This window comes from Ascaphus truei, chromosome 2 (assembly GCF_040206685.1).
Source record: "Ascaphus truei isolate aAscTru1 chromosome 2, aAscTru1.hap1, whole genome shotgun sequence".
NCBI classification, from domain to species: Eukaryota; Metazoa; Chordata; class Amphibia; order Anura; family Ascaphidae; genus Ascaphus; species Ascaphus truei.
In genome coordinates, this window is record NC_134484.1 from 439,958,622 (window position 1) to 439,978,279 (window position 19,658).

Consider the following 19,658-nt stretch of genomic DNA (forward strand, 5'->3'; position numbering starts at 1 on the left):
TTTGGATAAAATTAAATGCAGTTCACACAATAAAACGTGCAACTACTCTTAAATGCTACCGTTAGTGTTTTAATTCAAACACGATTTCAGATTTGATTAAAAACAACAAGCATGCAAAGCATTTCGGGATTTCTAAAATGTTTCATAGGAGATTTAAAAAATATATAATAATTAATTTGGTCTTCAAAAGTTAGCAGTAAAATAACCAATGAAAGTTATATGCCTATCTATGTGCTTGTAAGGAATATATCGCAAACATGATTTCATTCTCTTGGTCTGGATCCTGAACACTAATAAGTTGGAACGAAGTTTCCATATTCCTGAAAAGCAGATTGCATTGATGAAGCATGCAGTCGGCTAATGAAGGTGACTTTTGTGCTGAGAATTGTATCAAGAAGATTTGAGGCTTTAAATATTTGTATTTAGAAAAAGAAAAGGTCAACAGGTCCAGCTTGGGAAACACAGCAATGTAGCACGCATGTTACTTAAACTTGAAGAAACATGGTTTTAAGCAGAGAAATCGTTTTCAAAAATTACCCAAATTACACACACAGACACAAGAAAGCTACAAATACCATTCGTGAAAGAATGCACTACAAACATCAGCATTTATTCATTTCCAACTTTTAGCAAATGACAAAAAAACAAAAAATAAAACACAATTCTCTTTCCTTCTTGCTGCTTAGTTATGCATGGTGAAATTACATAGTTAAAAAGCTGTCAAAATGTACTAAGTTGGCCAGCACTCATGCACAACTAGAAAAAACAAAAACATCTTGACATATTTTTGAAACCAGAAAGTCATTGCTCTTTAACATCCTCTACCTCCGGTAGGTGAAAAATATAAATAATAATTAAAAAAAAAATAAAATAAAAAAATAAGCTTTTCTACGAAAGTTGGATTTACAAGCAGACTGGAAAGCTAACACTTTGCTCACATTTTAAACAAAATGGGAAAACAAACCATGCGGTTAGTGAACTTTTTGTTCAACCACTAATGATATAGTATAGTCACTGCTCACCTCTGGTTTAATCCTTTCACTGTCAGAGATGCTTGCAATGCACTGTGCTACAGTGACCCTCTGGCAATTACAGGGTTAATAAAAACAAAGTGCATACAGAAAATTACAACGATATTAAGACAAAGGAAAAAAAAATATTTTATGGTCCTATGAACGTGGTCCCGAAATTGAACTGAGAGTCTATGACAAATATTAGAAACTCCAGCGAGCTTCTTATAAATACGTCTTAGATTAAGTACTGATATACTTTGAACAGTTCTTTTGAAATCTTCAAAAATGTTCCTGATAATCCACAAATGGTGCTTGTTTAGGTTAATATTTCTGATACATGCGTGCGTTGAATTTACTTGTTATCCAAGCGTAGCAGCTGCTCCTTACCATTTATTGTTAAGGACTTTAACTGGCCGTCTTCTTCAACTTCAACTCTTTCTTGTCCATTTTCAACAATTCTGCAGGACCAAAACAGAATCAAGTAAGATGTGCAACTCAAATGGAAAAGGACATACAGCAAGAGTTCCACGCTCGGGCTGTCACAAATCTTCTTAGGAGTTAAAATCCCCTTGCAGCTGTGTGTGTGTAGGAGCACCTCCCCAAAACGCTCCGAAACGAGGCCTCCCGGACGGGAAACCCCAAGACAACAAGAAAAGACACACACACAGCGCACCAGGGATTAGTACATACCCGTAAATAGAATATATAAATAAAATAATTGCAAAGCGGAATTGATGTTAATAAAATATTTTATTACAGGTCTTACTAGACCATAAAAATTACCCTACACAAGCGGTTCCAACTCTGCTATAGTGAAGTAGTGTACACACCTACTATATAAACATAACATACACTAGACACATACAGAGACTAACAAGTCTCAAACACCTCCAAACTGGCAATAAAACACCCAAGTAAAGTGACATGCCAATGCTGGGCGATAGTACTGAACTGAGGGAGACACTAACCAGAGAAGTGCGAGCAGGAGCCGCTCGCTAGCGCTAAACTGTCTGGATCGCACTAGCCGTGGAGATCGATACACCGCCCGAACTTCCCGGTTCTCTGCCTCAGCCAATCAGTGAGCGCGTTGAGTGGCCTCTCGTGACCTCAACGCGTACTCCTGACTATAGCGGTGTTGGAACCGCTTGTCTTGTGTAGGGTTATTTTTATGGTCTAGTAAGAACTCCTAATAAAATATTTTATTACATCAATTCCGCTTTGGAATTATTTTATTTATATATTCTATTTACGGGTATGTACTAATCCCTGGTGCGCTGTGTGTGTCTTTTCTTGTCAAATTTAAAAGAACCCAATAAAATGTACGATTAGACAAATTCAACACGAGCAGACAATGAAGGTGGTACCATTTTAATGTGGGATCACCCAAACCTCTCAATTGAAACACACAGTAGAAGTGAGAATCATTGAAAGACCTATGAAATGCACAAGACCAAATTCCAACGCCACGTTCTTAAAGAGGTCAAGTGCCTGGTACATTATAACAATGTCATTATTGTACAAGAAATACAAGCAACTTCTTTTGTACAAATACAAAACAAAAGTATACGTCGAGAGCAGGGGGGGGGGAACACTTTGTTGAAGTAATACATTAAAAATATTCATCTTGAACCGTTTAAAACTAATATTAATGTCATCAGTTATGCACTCTGGTTATCAGATTTGAATCTTAGGGTCTTATTTTGCATATATTAAAGTAGCTGCTCAGGTATTTTTTTTGGTCAAAAATCTCCAATAGGGGTTTTGGGAATTTTTGGCCACCTTGGCGTATAGACCATTATCCCTTCAGTCACAATAACCCACTGCTGTGGCAATATTTTTGGACCAAAGACATTTTACCGAGATTCAAAATGCTGAGCTGTTTAGAATGCTTAACTTGCGTTCTCTATTCGCAATCTTCGCCAACAGAAGCTTAGCCTAGAAATACACTAACCCAGATACTACAAGGGCACTCATCCACATAGGGGGCTTTCCTAGTGAGCAGTAGGTTTTCCTAGTGAGCAGGGAAAATGATGCAAGGTTTGTCTAAGCAAGTTCCCAACGTGTTGGGCGGTTGACTCAGGGAATTGCATGTGCTTGAGGGCTGCTTTATGAAGCACTCCTCCGTCATGCAAGACTCTGTTCAGACAGGTTAGACCTGTGGACTTTTCACAACGGCATTAAACCAGAGGCGGCCAACTCCAGTCCTCAAGGGCCATCAACAGGTCAGGTTTTCAGGATATTCCTGCTTCAGCACAGGTGACTTAATCAGTTGAGGACCGAGCCACCTGAGCAAAAGCAGGGATATCCCGAATACCTGGCCTGTTGGTGGCCCTTGAGGACTGGAGTTGGCCTCCCCTGCACTAAACTAATTTGGCCTCCCACAGTAAATAAAGTTAAAACAAAACACTATTGTCTATAAATGTTAATGCTTGGATCTGTATGCCTAGCATATCCTACATTAGAGGCTTGTTTTTTATTTTCTATTTAATCCAAGTATGATCTGGTCAATCTGGAATAGCTGCTATTTTGTTTCTTATTTGCACAGCTAATTTCCGTATTTATTAGGTGACCATTTCATTGCATTTCTTAGATCATGTACAAAAACTTCATTGGGGTATTACAGTTAAATCATGCATTAATATTAACTATAAGAGTTTTCAGAGTAACACGGGTCATCTAAAAGGGACCAATTTACGCGACTCGTACCATAAAATCCATGCGTTTACCATGGCTATAAATATATAAACTTTTTAATTTCCCCAAAAATATCCAAGTGTATGAATATTAATACCCATGATTGGTCCCCAATAAGACAGACCTTGGAAGTCAGACAAAAACAAGGAAAGTAATGCAAAAATGGTCATGACTATTTAAAAACGTGGATTAAGGCCAAACGAAATATGCAGCAAATAGATGGTCACAAATACAATTAGCAAGAATAAACCAAATACATACATTTTCCTAAACAATATGCAACCTCAAAACATGAATCGAAAGATGCCGTCTAGAACATAAGAGTCCCCGTACCTCTTTGTAGTTATTTTTCTGCCGTTAATCATTTTGCTTGAAGTGGATACGGATTTAAAGTTACCCATTCCTGTCCCTCCAAACGACGACGATGAGAATGAAGTGAAGCCACCATGCCCAAGGGAACCAAAGCTAGAAGTAAATCCTTGAAGAAAATAAATACAGCATTTAGGAGAGTCTGCAATGAATGGAATAATAGTGACATTATTTGCTGCCACACTTCACAAGACGTCATTTCAAGCAGCACGGTTACCCGGATAAACATCACGGCTTTGCATAGAATTACTGCAGATGAAACATGTTCTATAAAACATGCCCTGCAAATACTCAATTCTGGGCTGTGCAAACTACCAAGGAAGTCATTTCATATCAATATTTACATAGCACCCTTCAATTCCACAGCGCTTTACAAATGTAATTGATACAGTCGTGCAGTTCCCTCTGTGGGAACCTGGCAATTTATTTCTGCTGCTTTAGTCTGTATAATGAGGTGAGGGGTTAAGTTACCCATTACAGGTACATACACGTAGGCTGAAGCATGGGACTATAAAGCAAACTGGTTAGGTATATAGTTCAAGGGTGGAGGAATAATTATAGCTGATGCAGACTGCTGTATTGGTCCTAAACAAGTGAAGCTGACGTTTTCTACAAGTATGTGTGAATTGCATCACAAAAATGTTTACTCCACTATTGCTTCAAGGTAAGGTGTTAACAAAATAGTTTCTTTAAATGTTTTCACTGGTAAATACACTAAACTGTTTGGAGGAGAAACTGCATTTGTAAAATCATTTCTTCAAGAAATCTAATGGGTTGACTCCATTGTCTAGATCTGCCAGGGTGTAAATTAGCATTACTCAAAAGAATCCCTTCATTTTAAAAATACAATTTTACATTTTATATAGAATTTTTATACCTCATAAAAATGACTTGGCACCTCTTGATTAACAAACATAAGGAAAATCTGAATGAGCCGGGGGGGGTTAAAAAAAATAAATAAATAAAGATTAAGTAATGCTTTTTGCTTGGGTTTTCCACCTACACAAGACGGAGAAGTTCTAGGGATAACCTACTGGGCACAACGTCTGTGTGGTGTATATATATCCCCCTTATTGGTGGTTTGTGCTATTGCCTCCCATTATCGCTATGAATACTCTAGAGCTTAATTTATACGCTATTAGGATTACTTTTCCTATGATTACTTTTCCTATTGGATGTTTCTCTGTGGATGCATGATCCAGGGCTGTGGTATGTGGGACATCTGAATATAACCTGGTATACACATGGGTTTTGTGTTACTTAATATGATGATTTAAGTCTCTCCCAACAAGTATAGCTATGCATTGGACATGCAGCTTCCCAGAACATTGACCGTTGTGTTCTAGATTATATTTTTTCCTATTTGTTCACATTGGGTTTTTAAATGGTCCCCCTCATTTGTACATAGACTGTTGGGTATCTTATTTTCATTGTGAGTGTATACAGGTATTTTCCAGTTTTTATATCTTGCTACAGGTGTAGCCAGAAGCTAAGAAATGGTGGATAAAGCGTGATCTCTAAGAACGATGACAGATGTGTTATTTAAATCTACAGGAATGAGTAATACTAAAAAAACTGTAGTTGATGGTGTTGGATATTAAATATGTACGCATAAAGTAAAATACACAGCGCCTATACCCGCTTCAATTGCGGGCTTCACTAACTTTATGTAAGCTCTTGAGTCGTTTTAGAAGACATTGGCGGTCTATTGGTCGGTGATTAATAAGATGTTATATGGTTATGCAGCTTGATACCGTACAGATATACTTGTCTGTATGTGCATTTTGTCAGCAGTAAAAAGGTGCCAGCAAATATTTAAATTAAAGCAGGACCTCTAAGAATGTTTGGATGTATAGAAGATTGATTCAAATGGGTTACAATTTAAAAATCGGAGTTTAACCAGATCTTTGATGTTAAATACAGTAAAATACCAAGTAATTATATGCCTGTTTTCATTGCTGGTTTTACTAAGTTTCTGTAATCTCTTGTGCAGTTGTAAATCCTGAGTAGTAAACATGGGCGATTGAATTGCCAGTAATGTAGAGGTCTCCATCACGATAAGAAATATGATACAAAAAGGAAGGGGTGTGTTTCAGTGTGTTTAGGGGTGTTTTTTTTTTTTTTTTTTTTTTTCAATCAATCCATTCTGTAGTATTAGATTGTACAAACATTTAAAAAAAAATGTAATTCACTCTTAATGCCATTTTTAATGAGATTTAATATACTGTGCACCCTTTGATTTCTATAGCAGGTTTTAGCTACCTCCTCAGCAGTGCATGATCTTGGCAACACTTTCCTGTTGTAATTTGTTGCCAAAATTCCCAGCAGTTTGAGCTGTAAACTGTAACAGATCATGTTACCGTAGTAATATAAGGATACATTGTAACTGCTGAGTTACACTGACTGAAGGATTCATTGGAGCTGAAAAGCAGCCATTTAGTCAACCCTGGGAAGCAGGATCTTTGCTGATCGATCACGGGAGATCAAATCGATCGGCAGCTTAAGTAATTTCGTTTTCAATAATGGTAATCAAAGGCTGCATATATTATAGCAATATATATATATGTATATATATTTATATTTTTAAGCGCCGCCTGGATTGCCTCAAAGTCTGGAAAGTCACTGCAACACATCGCCCATGACTAAGGGGCTACCAAGGAAAGTGTGCTTTTATTTTTGTCTTGCTGTAAATTTAACATTTCTTTTATATTTTTAACTACTTGTTTCAGGAAATATTAGTGAGTGCAGAAGAGATTAGTATCTTTTGTAATTGCATGGAAAAAGCAGTGTGGGGTCCCTGCCTATCTCCAGACCAGCACCTTGGAAGCGCCACAAAAGAAAAGGTGATTCACCGGGTGAGTATTATTTGACTTTCGTTTTCATATCTGGTAAAAATGTTGCAATATTACTTCCTGCAAAAACCGCAAAAGACCTTTACTACCTAAACGGCTGAATTAGTCAAGGCAAAAAAGAAACCATGTTTTTTTTATAAAACAGAACTTGGTTACTGTTATACATTTATTTAAAAAAAGATCTTTTCTTGCCCTTTCCAGTGCTTTGCTTATTTTTTAAAAATCAGATGGCCCATTCAGGAGATCTAAGCATCTGAAAGATTAAGTGTCCGTTAGGTTAAAACGGAGCGCTCTAAAGGTTACCATGAAAACCTCAGAAAGCTAGAGATAAAAAAAAAGTCTATTTTTGTCCGGCTAAAAAAAGAAAAAGTTTAAAAAAAAAAAAAAAAAAAAAAAAATTTTTTTTTGAGAAGAGCAGGAAATGCACAGGGGAACGATAGGACCATTATACGCATTAAACAAAGGCGCCTTCTTTAAATGTAGGGATGGCATTAGTTGATCCATTAACGGAGATTGTACATGTACAAAGTAATGTATTGGGTTTCTGTACCTGTGTCGAATGGAGAAAAACTAGGACCAAAGCTAGGGAAGCCTCCAAAGGCAGAGAAAAAGGAGCCGCCAGGTCTACTTCTGTTTCCCCTGTGACCTCTTCTATTGCCAAAGAAGTCATCAAACGGATCCTCTGTAGAAAGACAAAAACGTGAATAAAGATCTGCACAGACACACACAACCTGGGGGTCTTTTATTTTTATTTTACAAGTGTATTCTATGGATAAGAGAAATCATGAACACAATTATTTGTAACACTGACAAAGTATAAAAGGTTTTAGACCCCTTTTACGTGAATTTATTCCCACCAGTCTACCCAATGAATCACTGCTGAGCTATGAAGGCTACGGGTCTATTTTTTCTGTTACCTGGAGCTACTGAACTTTTTTACTTACTGAAACTTTATAATAATAATTTTTTTTTTTTTTAAAGCAAAGTCAGGGTTTTTGAATGAAAAACAAGCTTACAATTAATTAATTGCAACAGAATTAAATAGGATTTGTTCTGAGGACAGCATTTTTTACTGTTTAGCCTCCGCTAAGATGTGAAGTCACCACTTTGAAAAGCGGTTTATCACATCCAAGACAGTTAGGTAGATATCATAAATAACATCCATAGTGTTTGAGGTGTCATGTTACAGAAATTGTTACTAATGGACTTGGGTGTTAAACAGTCCTTTGAGACCATGAGCTTTCTGTTAAATACCTCCTAAATGTGCCTCCAGGCTAAGAACAAAGAATGGTTTATTTAACCATTTAAACTCTGTCTTATTTTACTTCAATCTCAAGCTTTTACCAAAAGGTGCATCATTTACATGAAAACTACTTAAACAGACTTTTTTTAACCTCCATATTGAGTTTATCTTACATCCCTCACATTCAGGGACTATTTAACACCTCAAGTCATAAATCGCACACTACACAGGGGGGAGGGTTGGGCTCTAGTCACATTCTAAAATGCACTGTTTGAGTAAACCCCTTGCCTGCTTTATTCAAAGTAACATCGCCGGTCGAGATCAGTGTATCTTGAAAGGTCGCACAAATAAAAGCATTTCGTTAGCCACAGAACGGTATTGTCTTCCTTTTTGATAGATATATATCTATATATAGATTTATTTAAATATAATTATAATACATATATATGTTGAAAAGGATCCACATTTATTTAACCCTAGAGTGATTTCCCCTTTCATATCTTGATTCTACATGCCTAATTTAATTAAATGTGATAGAGAGGTAGAGCCACAAACTCCAAGAAATGCTTAATAAATGGACAGAACATCACTTTTATAGTGAAAATCCCAATTAATTTAACACAACTTGCTCACAGCAAAAGTAATTTGATATCTAAATAGATCTGGACTCGGGCTCATGTGATGCTGCAGAAACCTGCAACAACTTGCACACTCCAGTGACCAGAGACTAGAAAACTCCCCCACACTGCAAGAGAGTTCACCGTGCATCCACATCATTACAATGGGCTGGTAAAGAAATACACAACCGAACGTTAAAAATATAAAATAAAATAAGCCGATCACTTAAAAATGAACCAGGTCAAATAATAAAGCTGTTAAATCAGATCCGCTTCAACTAATATCAATCACTCAAAAATAAAAATAACTTGTTTTTTGTTTTGCATTCCTTGGGATGTAATGGGAGATTCACCAAGTTGATTTGGAGCCGAAACATTTGTATCTGCCTAGTGCGGTCAGCTGTTTCTGTCAACTAAGGCCCATTTGACCCGGCTCCATGGCATTCAAGCTGTGCAGGCCAGAATATCAGACCTGCTGGTATAAGGGCAGGGCATGTTCTGCTTTGTGTAACGTGACAGAACACAAAGGGAACAGCTAAAAGAAAGGCAAGAAACTCAACATTCCTGTTGCTATGGCTACAACCATAAAACCAAAATGTAGTCTCTCTTCAGTTAAATATGCTTATCACTTTATTTTTTATACACAGCTATTCAAGATGTAACCCCTAATATTTTATATCACATAATGTTTCTGGAAGATATTGTATTTCAACTAAAATGAAGTGCAAAAAAATGCAATAGTGGATATACATTCAAAATTGTATTTTAGTAATAGATATTTCCTTTTTCAGTATTTAGTAGTTTATTTCTAGCATGTATATAAAAAGCTATATGAACATTTGATGCTCTGAATTGTCAGAAACTACTAAACGTTCTAAATATTTCACACATTGGTATTTCATACAAAACAAAAACGCATATTGTGATTGTTTTTGCGGCCTTAACATTTAGAATCGTGCTGAGAAAGGTCATCATACTCTGGGGAGTTTTTAAATGATCGTAAGAGTTTTTTGTTTTGTTTTTTTATCACAGTTCATGCCAAAGAAGCTATAAAGAAGAAAACAAAAGAACACCGAATACTGTACCAAAGAAATCAAATGAAAATGGATCTCTTCCTCCAAAAAAGTCCCTGAAGACGTCATCTGGGTTTCGGAATGTGAATCCAAAGTCAAACGGGTTGTCATAGTGACTGCCACCTAGAATAAGGAGAAAACGGGAAAACCAAACAGAATTAAAGGACACAGGACTAATACAGGGCACATTCCTAATCAATTTGGGTGGGAGCAGTGGTATTTACTATATCAACATATTGCCCCATTCAGAGAAAAACGAAGCAGGGATCCACAGAAGATACAAAACAGGGTGACATGTTCCCTAGCAAGATGTGCACTAGTACCAATACCGTAACCGAAATAGACAAGTGCCTCCCGCTCATACGGTTTTGTTGCTGTCTGTTTAGGTTTCTATGTTAAATATGTTTTGACAAAGGGGACAACCCCTCTTCGAGAAGCAACATAATGCCCCAACATTTCACACTGCACATCCATATTGGCCCTCAGAAATGTAATTGTAACCACGAGCAAGTTACACATAAATTACATAGAAAAGGCCTGGAAACCGATTTGCGGGAGGCCGTCTGATGAATATTTAATTAACTTGAAGGTTTGGTGAATACTGTTTAAAAAAAAACAACAAAAAAAACCTTCATGTCAGGAAGATAACTTTGCTATGAGAATTATAGCAAAAACTAATGCAACCCCCAAGTGTTTATAAAACAAAATCACATAAATGTTGCACTTTCTTGAACCCCCCCACATTATGTCGGATGGGAAATGAGGCTGTCTGCATCCTGTTTGTGTAGGCAGATTTCCAGTGGCACATTGGGCAGCTAAATGGCCATAACAAGGCACAGGAGAAATTAAATGTGTATTCGAGGGGGGGTGAATGAGAGGGTGAGTAGAGAGAGGTAAGATATACAAACATATTGGAAAGGGTGCGTTAATATAAAGTGGGTACTTACCACCACCGCCATTATTACTAGTTAGTCCCTCTTTTCCAAACTTATCATAGATATCCCTTTTTTTAGCTGCAAAAGAAATAAAAAACAAAAGTGAATTACAAGTCAGAAATTTTTCTCCCGCGGTTTATTTAATCTAAATATACAATTTCAGTTGGAAAACAAGTCACTTTTTTTAAGTGCACATTTTAAATGGAGAATAGACTGCTGCATATTCTGCGAATGTTACAGTTTTACTGTATCCCTAGAGGGCAACAGGCAGACCGCAGGACTTCCCTACAGCCCCAACCTCCTCTCTCTCCGGTCCCTTCCTACTTTCATCCTGCCGCGGGGGTACATGGGGGCGAAGATATGGATGGGGGGCAGAGCGAGATGCACAAAGGAAGGGGGAGGGAGATGTTATATGGGGCAATAGGCAGACTTTTAGGGCAATAGATTAGCCTTTTTCGGGGCAGAAGGGCTGCACCTGCGACCTTTGATGTATGTCATGTTGTCCACCACTGGTATTTTGCAGAAATCAACACCATTATTGAGTTAATTTTGATTTGGTTACTTTTTGTACCTTTAAAACAGCTGACATGACAACCCTTGCTATAAATAGTTTAAACGGAGCTTCCCAAGCAGGGAAGGCAAAGTGGTAACCAAAACAAGCAGGAGAGATTCATGGCTCATGTAGCACTTACACTTTCTGATACTTTATTAGGTTTGGCTGCTTTCTGCTACTGCCAAGTTATTACAAACCATGTATGCGCCAAATCAGGGGTGCTCAACTCCAGTCCTCAAAACCCCCAACAAGTCAGGTTTTCAGGATATCCCGGCTTCAGCACAGATGGCACAGTTGAAGACTGAGCCACCTGTGCGGAAGCTGGGATGTCCTTAAAACCTGACCAGTTTTCAGAGCCTACTATTAAGGACTTTTAAGACGTTGTGAGTTTGAAGTGGTGCCACACGCAGGCAGGAATTGCACTATTTAAAACCTGTGGTCATGTGTTAGTGCTTACATAGCTTGCTTCAAGAAAGCACTATTTGTTATAGGAGTTTCTCTACGTTTAGAGCACAGCATGTCCAATGCTCAGCAGTAGTGTGAAGTGGGATAATCCGTGCCCTCCAATAAACTCCTAACAGTATGAATTGAGATTACCAGGCTAACTAATCAGTGCAGACACCAAGTGTCAGGAGATCTTCTAATGCAGGTCCAAGGTGCCAAGCAACAGAAGAAAAAAAATAAAAACAATCACAGAAATCAGCAAATAATGGCTGGTGGCCGTGACAAATATACACTGAGCACAGCCTTTATATGGATCAACAGGAGCAAAGTGTGTGGCACTTACCATCTGATAGCACTTCATATGCTTCAGCAACTTCTTTAAACCTCCGCTCAGCTTCATCCTTGTTATCGGGGTTCTTATCAGGATGCCACTTAAGGGCTAACCTGCGGTATCTGCATAAGCAACATTAACACATTAATATCAAGTATGTCACAGAGAATTTCCACATTTAACTCACAAAATGATTGCATTGCAAATAAATTTTATTTATTTATAAAATATTTTACCAGGAAGAAATACATTGAGAGTTACCTCTCGTTTTCAAGTATGTCCTGGGCACAGAGTAAAACAAATAATACATGGTTACAAATAGAGTTACATAAAAAACAGGGTATACATTATAAACAAGACATTGCGTGCACAGTTAAAGAAAATATATATTATGAGCGTATGAAACAGTTACAGACCAGATTAAAGTGTGAGACAGCCTTAGATTTGAAAGAACTTAAACTGGTGGTGGATATGAGTCTCTGGTAAAAGTCTCATATACAAGATTAATGGCAGAAAACAATTATTTCTCTGCAATGTTTCAATGAAAACTTTGGGTCTGTGCGGAGAAATCCTTGTGTAGCAAGTGGTAAAAAATAAACAATTAAGGGGTGCATCACTGCCTAAAGATTAGCACAAACTGTTTCTTAGTCGCAACATGCACTGCTATATACCTGCGACAGGCAGCACGTGTGTATTAATCTCACTGGCACCATGTTCTTGCATGTCTGCGTTGGTGTGAGGGATTTATGGAGTAAGTGTGAGGAGTTTAGGGCCGTTACATTTGCATGTTGGTGCGGGTCTATATATGAAGACATTTGCAGCTTACATTATCACGACAGCAATCCACCAACTGCTACAACAGTATCAATACCCTTCTCACATATGCTGTGAATCACAAACCTAATGTTAATTTGTATCTTGTTTAAAGCTGCAGACCAAGTAATATCCTTCGTGTGTAATATATGTGTATAAGTGTGTGTGTGTGTGTAGGGTGTGTGTGTGTGTAGGGTGAGTGTGTGTGTGTGTGTGTGTGTAGGGTGAGTGTGTGTGTGTGTGTAGGGTGTGTGTGTGTGTGTAGGGTGAGTGTGTGTGTGTGTGTAGGGTGAGTGTGTGTGTGTGTGTGTGTGTGTGTAGGGTGAGTGTGTGTGTGTGTGTGTGTAGGGTGAGTGTGTGTGTGTGTGTGTGTGTAGGGTGAGTGTGTGTGTGTGTGTGTGTGTGTAGGGTGAGTGTGTGAGTGTGTGTGTGTGTGTGTGTGTAGGGTGAGTGTGTGTGTGTGTGTGTGTGTGTAGGGTGAGTGTGTGTGTGTGTGTGTGTAGGGTGAGTGTGTGTGTGTAGGGTGAGTGTGTGTGTGTGTAGGGTGAGTGTGTGTGTGTGTAGGGTGAGTGTGTGTGTGTGTAGGGTGAGTGTGTGTGTGTGTAGGGTGAGTGTGTGTGTGTGTAGGGTGAGTGTGTGTGTGTGTAGGGTGAGTGTGTGTGTGTGTAGGGTGTGTGTGTGTGTAGGGTGAGTGTGTGTGTGTAGGGTGAGTGTGTGTGTGTAGGGTGAGTGTGTGTGTGTAGGGTGAGTGTGTGTGTGTGTAGGGTGAGTGTGTGTGTGTGTGTAGGGTGAGTGTGTGTGTGTGTAGGGTGAGTGTGTGTGTGTAGGGTGAGTGAGTGTGTAGGGTGAGTGAGTGTGTAGGGTGAGTGAGTGTGTGTGTGTAGGGTGAGTGTGTGTGTGTGTGTGTAGGGTGAGTGTGTGTGTGTAGGGTGAGTGTGTGTGTGTAGGGTGAGTGTGTGTGTGTAGGGTGAGTGTGTGTAGGGTGAGTGTGTGTAGGGTGTGTGTGTGTGTGTGTGTGTGTAGGGTGTGTGTGTGTGTGTGTAGGGTGAGTGTGTGTGTGTGTGTGTAGGGTGATGGTGTGTGTGTGTGTGTGTGTAGGATGTGAGTGTGTGTGTGTGTGTGTGTGTGTAGGATGTGAGTGTGTGAGTGTAGGGTGAGTGTGTGTGTGTGTGTGTGTGTGTGTGTGTGTAGGGTGAGTGTGTGTGTAGGGAGTGTGTGTGTAGGGAGTGTGTGTGTAGGGAGTGTGTGTGTAGGGTGAGTGTGTGTGCGTGTAGGTGTAGGGTGTGTGTGCGTGCGTGTAGGGTGTGTGTGCGTGCGTGTAGGGTGTGTGTGTGTGTGTGTGTGTAGGGTGAGTGTGTGTGTGTGTAGGGTGAGTGTGTGTGTGTGTAGGGTGAGTGTGTGTGTGTGTAGGGTGAGTGTGTGTGTGTGTGTAGGGTGAGTGTGTGTGTGTAGGGTGAATGTGTGTGTAGGGTGAGTGTGTAAGTGAGTGAGTGAGTGAGTACACACAAAATTAGTTCTGTACTAGAAAAAGAAAATACTAAATACTTGTAGCCTTTTTTTTTTTAAACTCCGCATTCAATTTTTTATGTATTACAATGCAACAAGCATTTTGTTTCTATAGCAACCATTTACAATGTCACATCCCATTCCTCTTCTGAAACAGTCTCTGGCACACCCCTATTTGAGCCCTGCCCCTCTCTCTAGCAGTGCACCAATTGTATCTAGTGACTGCCTGGTCACATGATCTTCCACACAGAACTTTGCCTCTTCGGTCCTCTTCTGCTGCACTGACAGCCATTAAGTGAACCCCCAAGCCGAATCTTTGCCGATCAATCACAGGGGAACGAATCGATCGGCAACTTGGATAATTACTTCTTGTGTGGATTGTATTGATGCACATAAAGGGAAAAGTAAAAATAAACGCCACTTGGACTGCTGCTTTAAGATGAATGATTTTGCATTTCTCCAGGAACAATGGCTTCCAGTATATCAGAAAATTATGTTTGCAAAGTTATGATGCCATCATTAGTCAAAACAAACAAAGAACAGAGCAAAAAGAACTATTTGATTGCAGTCTCCATACCCACAGCATTCATTTACCATGGAAATGCAAAAAGCGCAGTTAGACCTTGAACTAATGACAGTGTTAAGCTAAATAGATTAATGTAGCTGATTGACACCTATCTATATATAATCCGACCAATACTTTAAACGTAGTAGGCTTTTTTCAAAGTGTAAACAAAAGTTTTTACAAGGTTTGGCAAATTAGCTCATCACTAATATCATTATATATAGTCATTAACATTGCAGGCTTAGCTTTGTTCTTTTGTTTACAAAGTAATTATGGTGCCATCACTAGTTGAAAAAGATAGACATAAGTAGCCGATACTCAATGTTCCTCAAAAGCAATGATTCATATTTCTGTCCTATAAAGAATTAACAAGACAATTACTTTAAGGGTGACTAATTCTGAAAAAGACAATTACACTGATAAAAAGCTGCCAGGTTTAACTGTCCCTTTAAGATGTTTTTTAAAATGATAAATGCTAGTGTCAAACAGCTGGTTTTTAAAGCTATTGAACATGTCACTTCTGTTAGTTCATTGTTAGCCAGCTGCAGTCCTCTAGGGCCACCAAAAGGTCTGGTTTTCAGGCTAGCCCTGCTTCAGCACAGGTGGCTCAATCGTTGACAGCCACCTATGCTGAAGCAGAGATATCCTGAAAACTGTTCCTATTGAGGGGGTGGTGGGGGCGGTGCCACCCCTACATTAGTTCAATTTGGTCTTGTGAGAGATTGCCCTTTAAAACAAGGTAACAGATGAACACATTGATTTATGATACATTCTAAATGAATTAGAATGTACTTGGCTTCCTTAAACACGCACTTAAATCAGGGTTGGCTGCTTTAGTCTTCGGGAAAAAACAGAAAACCTTTATCTTTGAGTCCTCTGAATGAGTGTTTGTCAATTAAGTGTTTCCTCTAACTCAGGGGTGCGCAATCTTTTTTCCCCTGCGATCACCTGCCGCCTCCCCCCACCCCCTTACCTCGGCTCCGGCGTTCTGACGTCACGATGCCGCGTCTCCAGAAGCCATCAGAGCCAAGGTAAGTGATGTTTACCGAGGCCTTCGCCGCTCCCCCGCTCCTTAATGCCTTCCGGAAGCGCGCTGGGAATCTCGCGCAGCCCTGCTCTAACCTATACAATCCTATTGAATAGCTCAGAGACATCACACACGAGTAGCTAAATTAAACGAAACCCATTCAGTGCCTAAGCTAACCATCTTTTCGATCTAAATAAAACACAATATTTTTTACGTGTTAGTATTTTAACTACAAAATGCAATCAATCACCCAGATTCAACTCCCATCCCTGCCATTGGTACGCTTTGGTCCTAAGAGGGACTGCAGTCCATTTGGGAGGGTGATTTTAGTTAACACTCAGTAGTGAACATAGTAATGTGTAATGTCACTGTGTTGGGCAGAACCTTGCTCCCGACACCCCTAACCACCTCCTTGTTAACCTAACTGGGACAGGACGGACATTTCTCAACTTCCAAAGAAGACAGACGGCCAAAAGGTTACTTTAAGCGTGATATTTGTTTAAGGACGTAAAAGGCATTAAGAATGAACAAATCAATTAACACAGGAGGCGAGGCACAGGTCACTGTATTAATATATCCCTTTACTACAAAAAATACGCAGAGTAGTGGGACTGCACCTTTATTTGAACAAAACTGCGCAGACAATCATGCTTGGAAAAGGATATTTGGGAGTAGATGGTGCAGCATAATTCATTCTAAGTATCCAACAAAGTATGCCAACCGTCACTCCAATTTATTTAACCAGGTTTTAAAAGTAGATTTGTACCAGTTTTTTTTGTTTCACTTTTAATATTTCCACAGTTACCAAAGTTAAAGGGGTTTTGTGATCTTTGACTAAAAACGGAAACGTGATACTCGCTCAACCTTGGAATAATGGTGAAGGCTTGGGGGTCAGTAGGGAAATGAAAAAGCTAAGAAAAACCCTGTCAGGAAGGTGTCCCCTATGGTGGTGAGAAAGTCATGAAGGTCCCAAATTACGTGTACTCTGTAACCCCAAATGTACAATATACTTAACATATGTAGCTAGGCTGTGTTCAAATCAGTAAAATTAGCCACGCTGGCTATGTTAAGAATATTCTACATTTGGGGTTACTGAGTACACGTAATTTGGGGTTACTGAATGCATGGAATTTGACACCTTCGTGCCTCTCTCCACCACTGGGGACACCTTCCTGACAAGAGGTTTCTTTGTTTTGTGACCTTTCCCCAATCTTTTCTGCGATTAGACTATTCATAAAACCGTGTTCTGTAAAGAATATAACAATCTCATTGGATCCCTTAACACAAAGATTTGCGGTTTGTTTTGTTGGAAATAAAACACCTTTTCAGGGAAGTTTCTCTACCCTTGGTCCAACATGTCTTCTGAAAAAGCCAATAAAGGAAAAGATCTCCGCTCACCCCTGTGAGCACGTGACGTGTATGGAACAATGGTTAATACACACACCTATCTAGTGGATTCAAACTTCACCTTGCAGTGTCCCTCAAATGAATCTCCCTTTAATCTATCCCAATATACCATCTGTCACGAACAGCACGTGACATATGCAACCAGGGTTTATACTCACAGCTAGTAACTTTAGAAAATTATTTTCTAATATTTGTAAGTGATGGAATGTGGCAAAAAGGCAAAAATCAATCGTTTACATTTAAAACACCAGAAAAAAATCGTCATCGCTTTTAGTACAATTTGTTCTTATGAGGGACAGCGTTTTACGGGTGGGGGAAATGTTCCCTATACGGTTCTTTATAAACCAGTGATTATAATCATTAGCAGAACAGATAAAAGTAGCAGATCATTTAAGGATAATGAATTGCAAAGAATCCCATGAAAATAAATCTGCATTCATTTTTTAGACTACACAGATAAGTACAAATTAACTTGACGGATGACAATCTTTATAAGAAAACAATTCATGTGGGAACGTGTAAAACAAATCTGCAAGCTTTGCAATACAGCTCCTCTGAGCACAATGGCACACAGAGGTGGAGATTAAACATATGTCTACGGAGTAAACATTTTGAAGGAGTATTTTTAATCCGAGAGTATAAACACACAAATATGTAGCATGTAATACAAGCCTCATAGGTTCCCCCTGCCCCCATAAATTCAGATTAAGGGGTCCTACATTTTCAGTGTTAAAGTCATGGAGAGGAGAGCTGGACAGTGATTAAAAGCAACAAAACGTCAAGCATTGCTCTCACTCCAGGCAGCTGCTCCTTTACCTGCTCCCCATTGTAGCTTCACCCCACTCCATCAGTGTGCAATAAGCAGCTACGCAGGGGGGGGGGGGGGAAGAAGCTCTCAAGGGCCTCTCTCACATGTTGCCCACTACTGCTAGAGTTACAAGGTGCACATTCGCACAGATCCGCATTATGCCGAATTGGAGCTTTTATAGGCATTTAAAACGCATGCCACCTCTGGACACAATGCACTGGTTAAATGCATTCAAATACAACTCCGCGTCAAACATATACCAAATGTAGTTGCTAAAGTAATAACTCAGTTTTCATAATACTCCAAATGATGATTGCATTTCCCACCCCACCGTTTTCATAACAGCCTCAATAGGGAATACTCACGCTTTCTTTATATCCTCCGGAGAGGCGTTCCTGTGGACTCCCAAAACGTCATAATACTCCACCATGGCTCAAAACTGTAATAATGCGAAGCCCTGAAATGGGAAAACATTTGGATGTGTAAATATAAATGCCAAAACTAACGGGTGTACAGGACAGCAGTTTATAAAGACTGTATGGAGAAGTATGCAGAGCAGCAGTCTCAAGCATTTCACTTTTCATAATCAGAAACAGAGCTGAACTGCCCTATTCTCAGGTTACAATGTCTACAAGCATCTGTTTTGGAAACTTGAAGCGGCCTGGGCAAGGCGCGTGCGAAGCGGCCTGAGCAAGGCGCGTGCGAAGCGGTCTGGGCAAGCACGTGTGCGACGGGACCAGGAGTATTTTCAAGCTTTACTTTTTGGCGTTGGACTTTTCACTCTTTCATCCCCACGTATTCTTTGAATAAAAAACTCAAGTGTCTGGCGAGCAAAGGAAAAAACGCAGAGAAATTCATAATTTGACCGGTTTCAGTTTTTATACAGAAACAAGACCGCAGATGGTAATGTTTATTCTACATAGAACCCGAGGGAATGCAGTACCCCAAGTTTTCCAGCCTTGTTATTTTCGTGTGCCCTAAAACGAAACTACGTTATTCCCAGCTACACAGACCCACGTGGCCAAGAAAAAAAATGCACTTTTGAATTTAGTGGTTAAACAAAAAATAACTGTAAGATGTCGGCTGAAATCCTGCAATAAGCTGCTGCAAAATCATATCCCAAAAACACTGCAGCTTCCTCTTTGCCCACAGTAATGAAGTTAACCCTGCAATCATTTATTCGCCCTTCCCACAAACCCCAAATACAGGTCACGGGAACTAAGGATACAGCCCCCAGAGCGGAGAAGAGCACAGTTCATCACTTCAGCAATAGCGACTTTCACTTATTCTTCAATGGGGTTCTTCACAGATTACATTTTAGAAAACTAAAAGTAGGGTTGGACAACAAATAGTTTTCCACGAGAATAAAAATAAAAGTATTGTGATAAAGATCTGTTGATTAGGAAGC

General features: G+C 39.4%; 1 protein-coding gene and 1 long non-coding RNA gene across 5 annotated transcripts in view; one reads left to right on the forward strand and one right to left on the reverse strand.

The window, feature by feature from the left end:
• The window catches only part of LOC142487846 (uncharacterized), an 83,517-nt gene extending 72,422 nt beyond the window's left edge, over window positions 1-11,095 (forward strand). For all 3 annotated transcript variants that reach the window (XR_012799330.1, XR_012799329.1, XR_012799331.1), the window contains 2 exons: window positions 6,806-6,931; window positions 9,821-11,095. This is a non-coding gene — a long non-coding RNA (uncharacterized LOC142487846). The remainder of the gene's footprint in view (window positions 1-6,805; window positions 6,932-9,820) is intronic.
• The window catches only part of DNAJB6 (DnaJ heat shock protein family (Hsp40) member B6), a 94,834-nt gene that overhangs the window by 48,778 nt on the left and 26,398 nt on the right, over window positions 1-19,658 (reverse strand). For both annotated transcript variants that reach the window (XM_075587849.1, XM_075587848.1), the window contains exons 2-8: window positions 18,616-18,707; window positions 12,137-12,246; window positions 10,809-10,874; window positions 9,874-9,984; window positions 7,479-7,610; window positions 4,041-4,185; window positions 1,401-1,471 (exon numbers count right to left, since the gene is read on the reverse strand). In XM_075587849.1, the coding sequence (XP_075443964.1) occupies window positions 1,401-1,471; window positions 4,041-4,185; window positions 7,479-7,610; window positions 9,874-9,984; window positions 10,809-10,874; window positions 12,137-12,246; window positions 18,616-18,680 (700 nt within the window). In that variant the 5' untranslated portion in view covers window positions 18,681-18,707. The remainder of the gene's footprint in view (window positions 1-1,400; window positions 1,472-4,040; window positions 4,186-7,478; window positions 7,611-9,873; window positions 9,985-10,808; window positions 10,875-12,136; window positions 12,247-18,615; window positions 18,708-19,658) is intronic.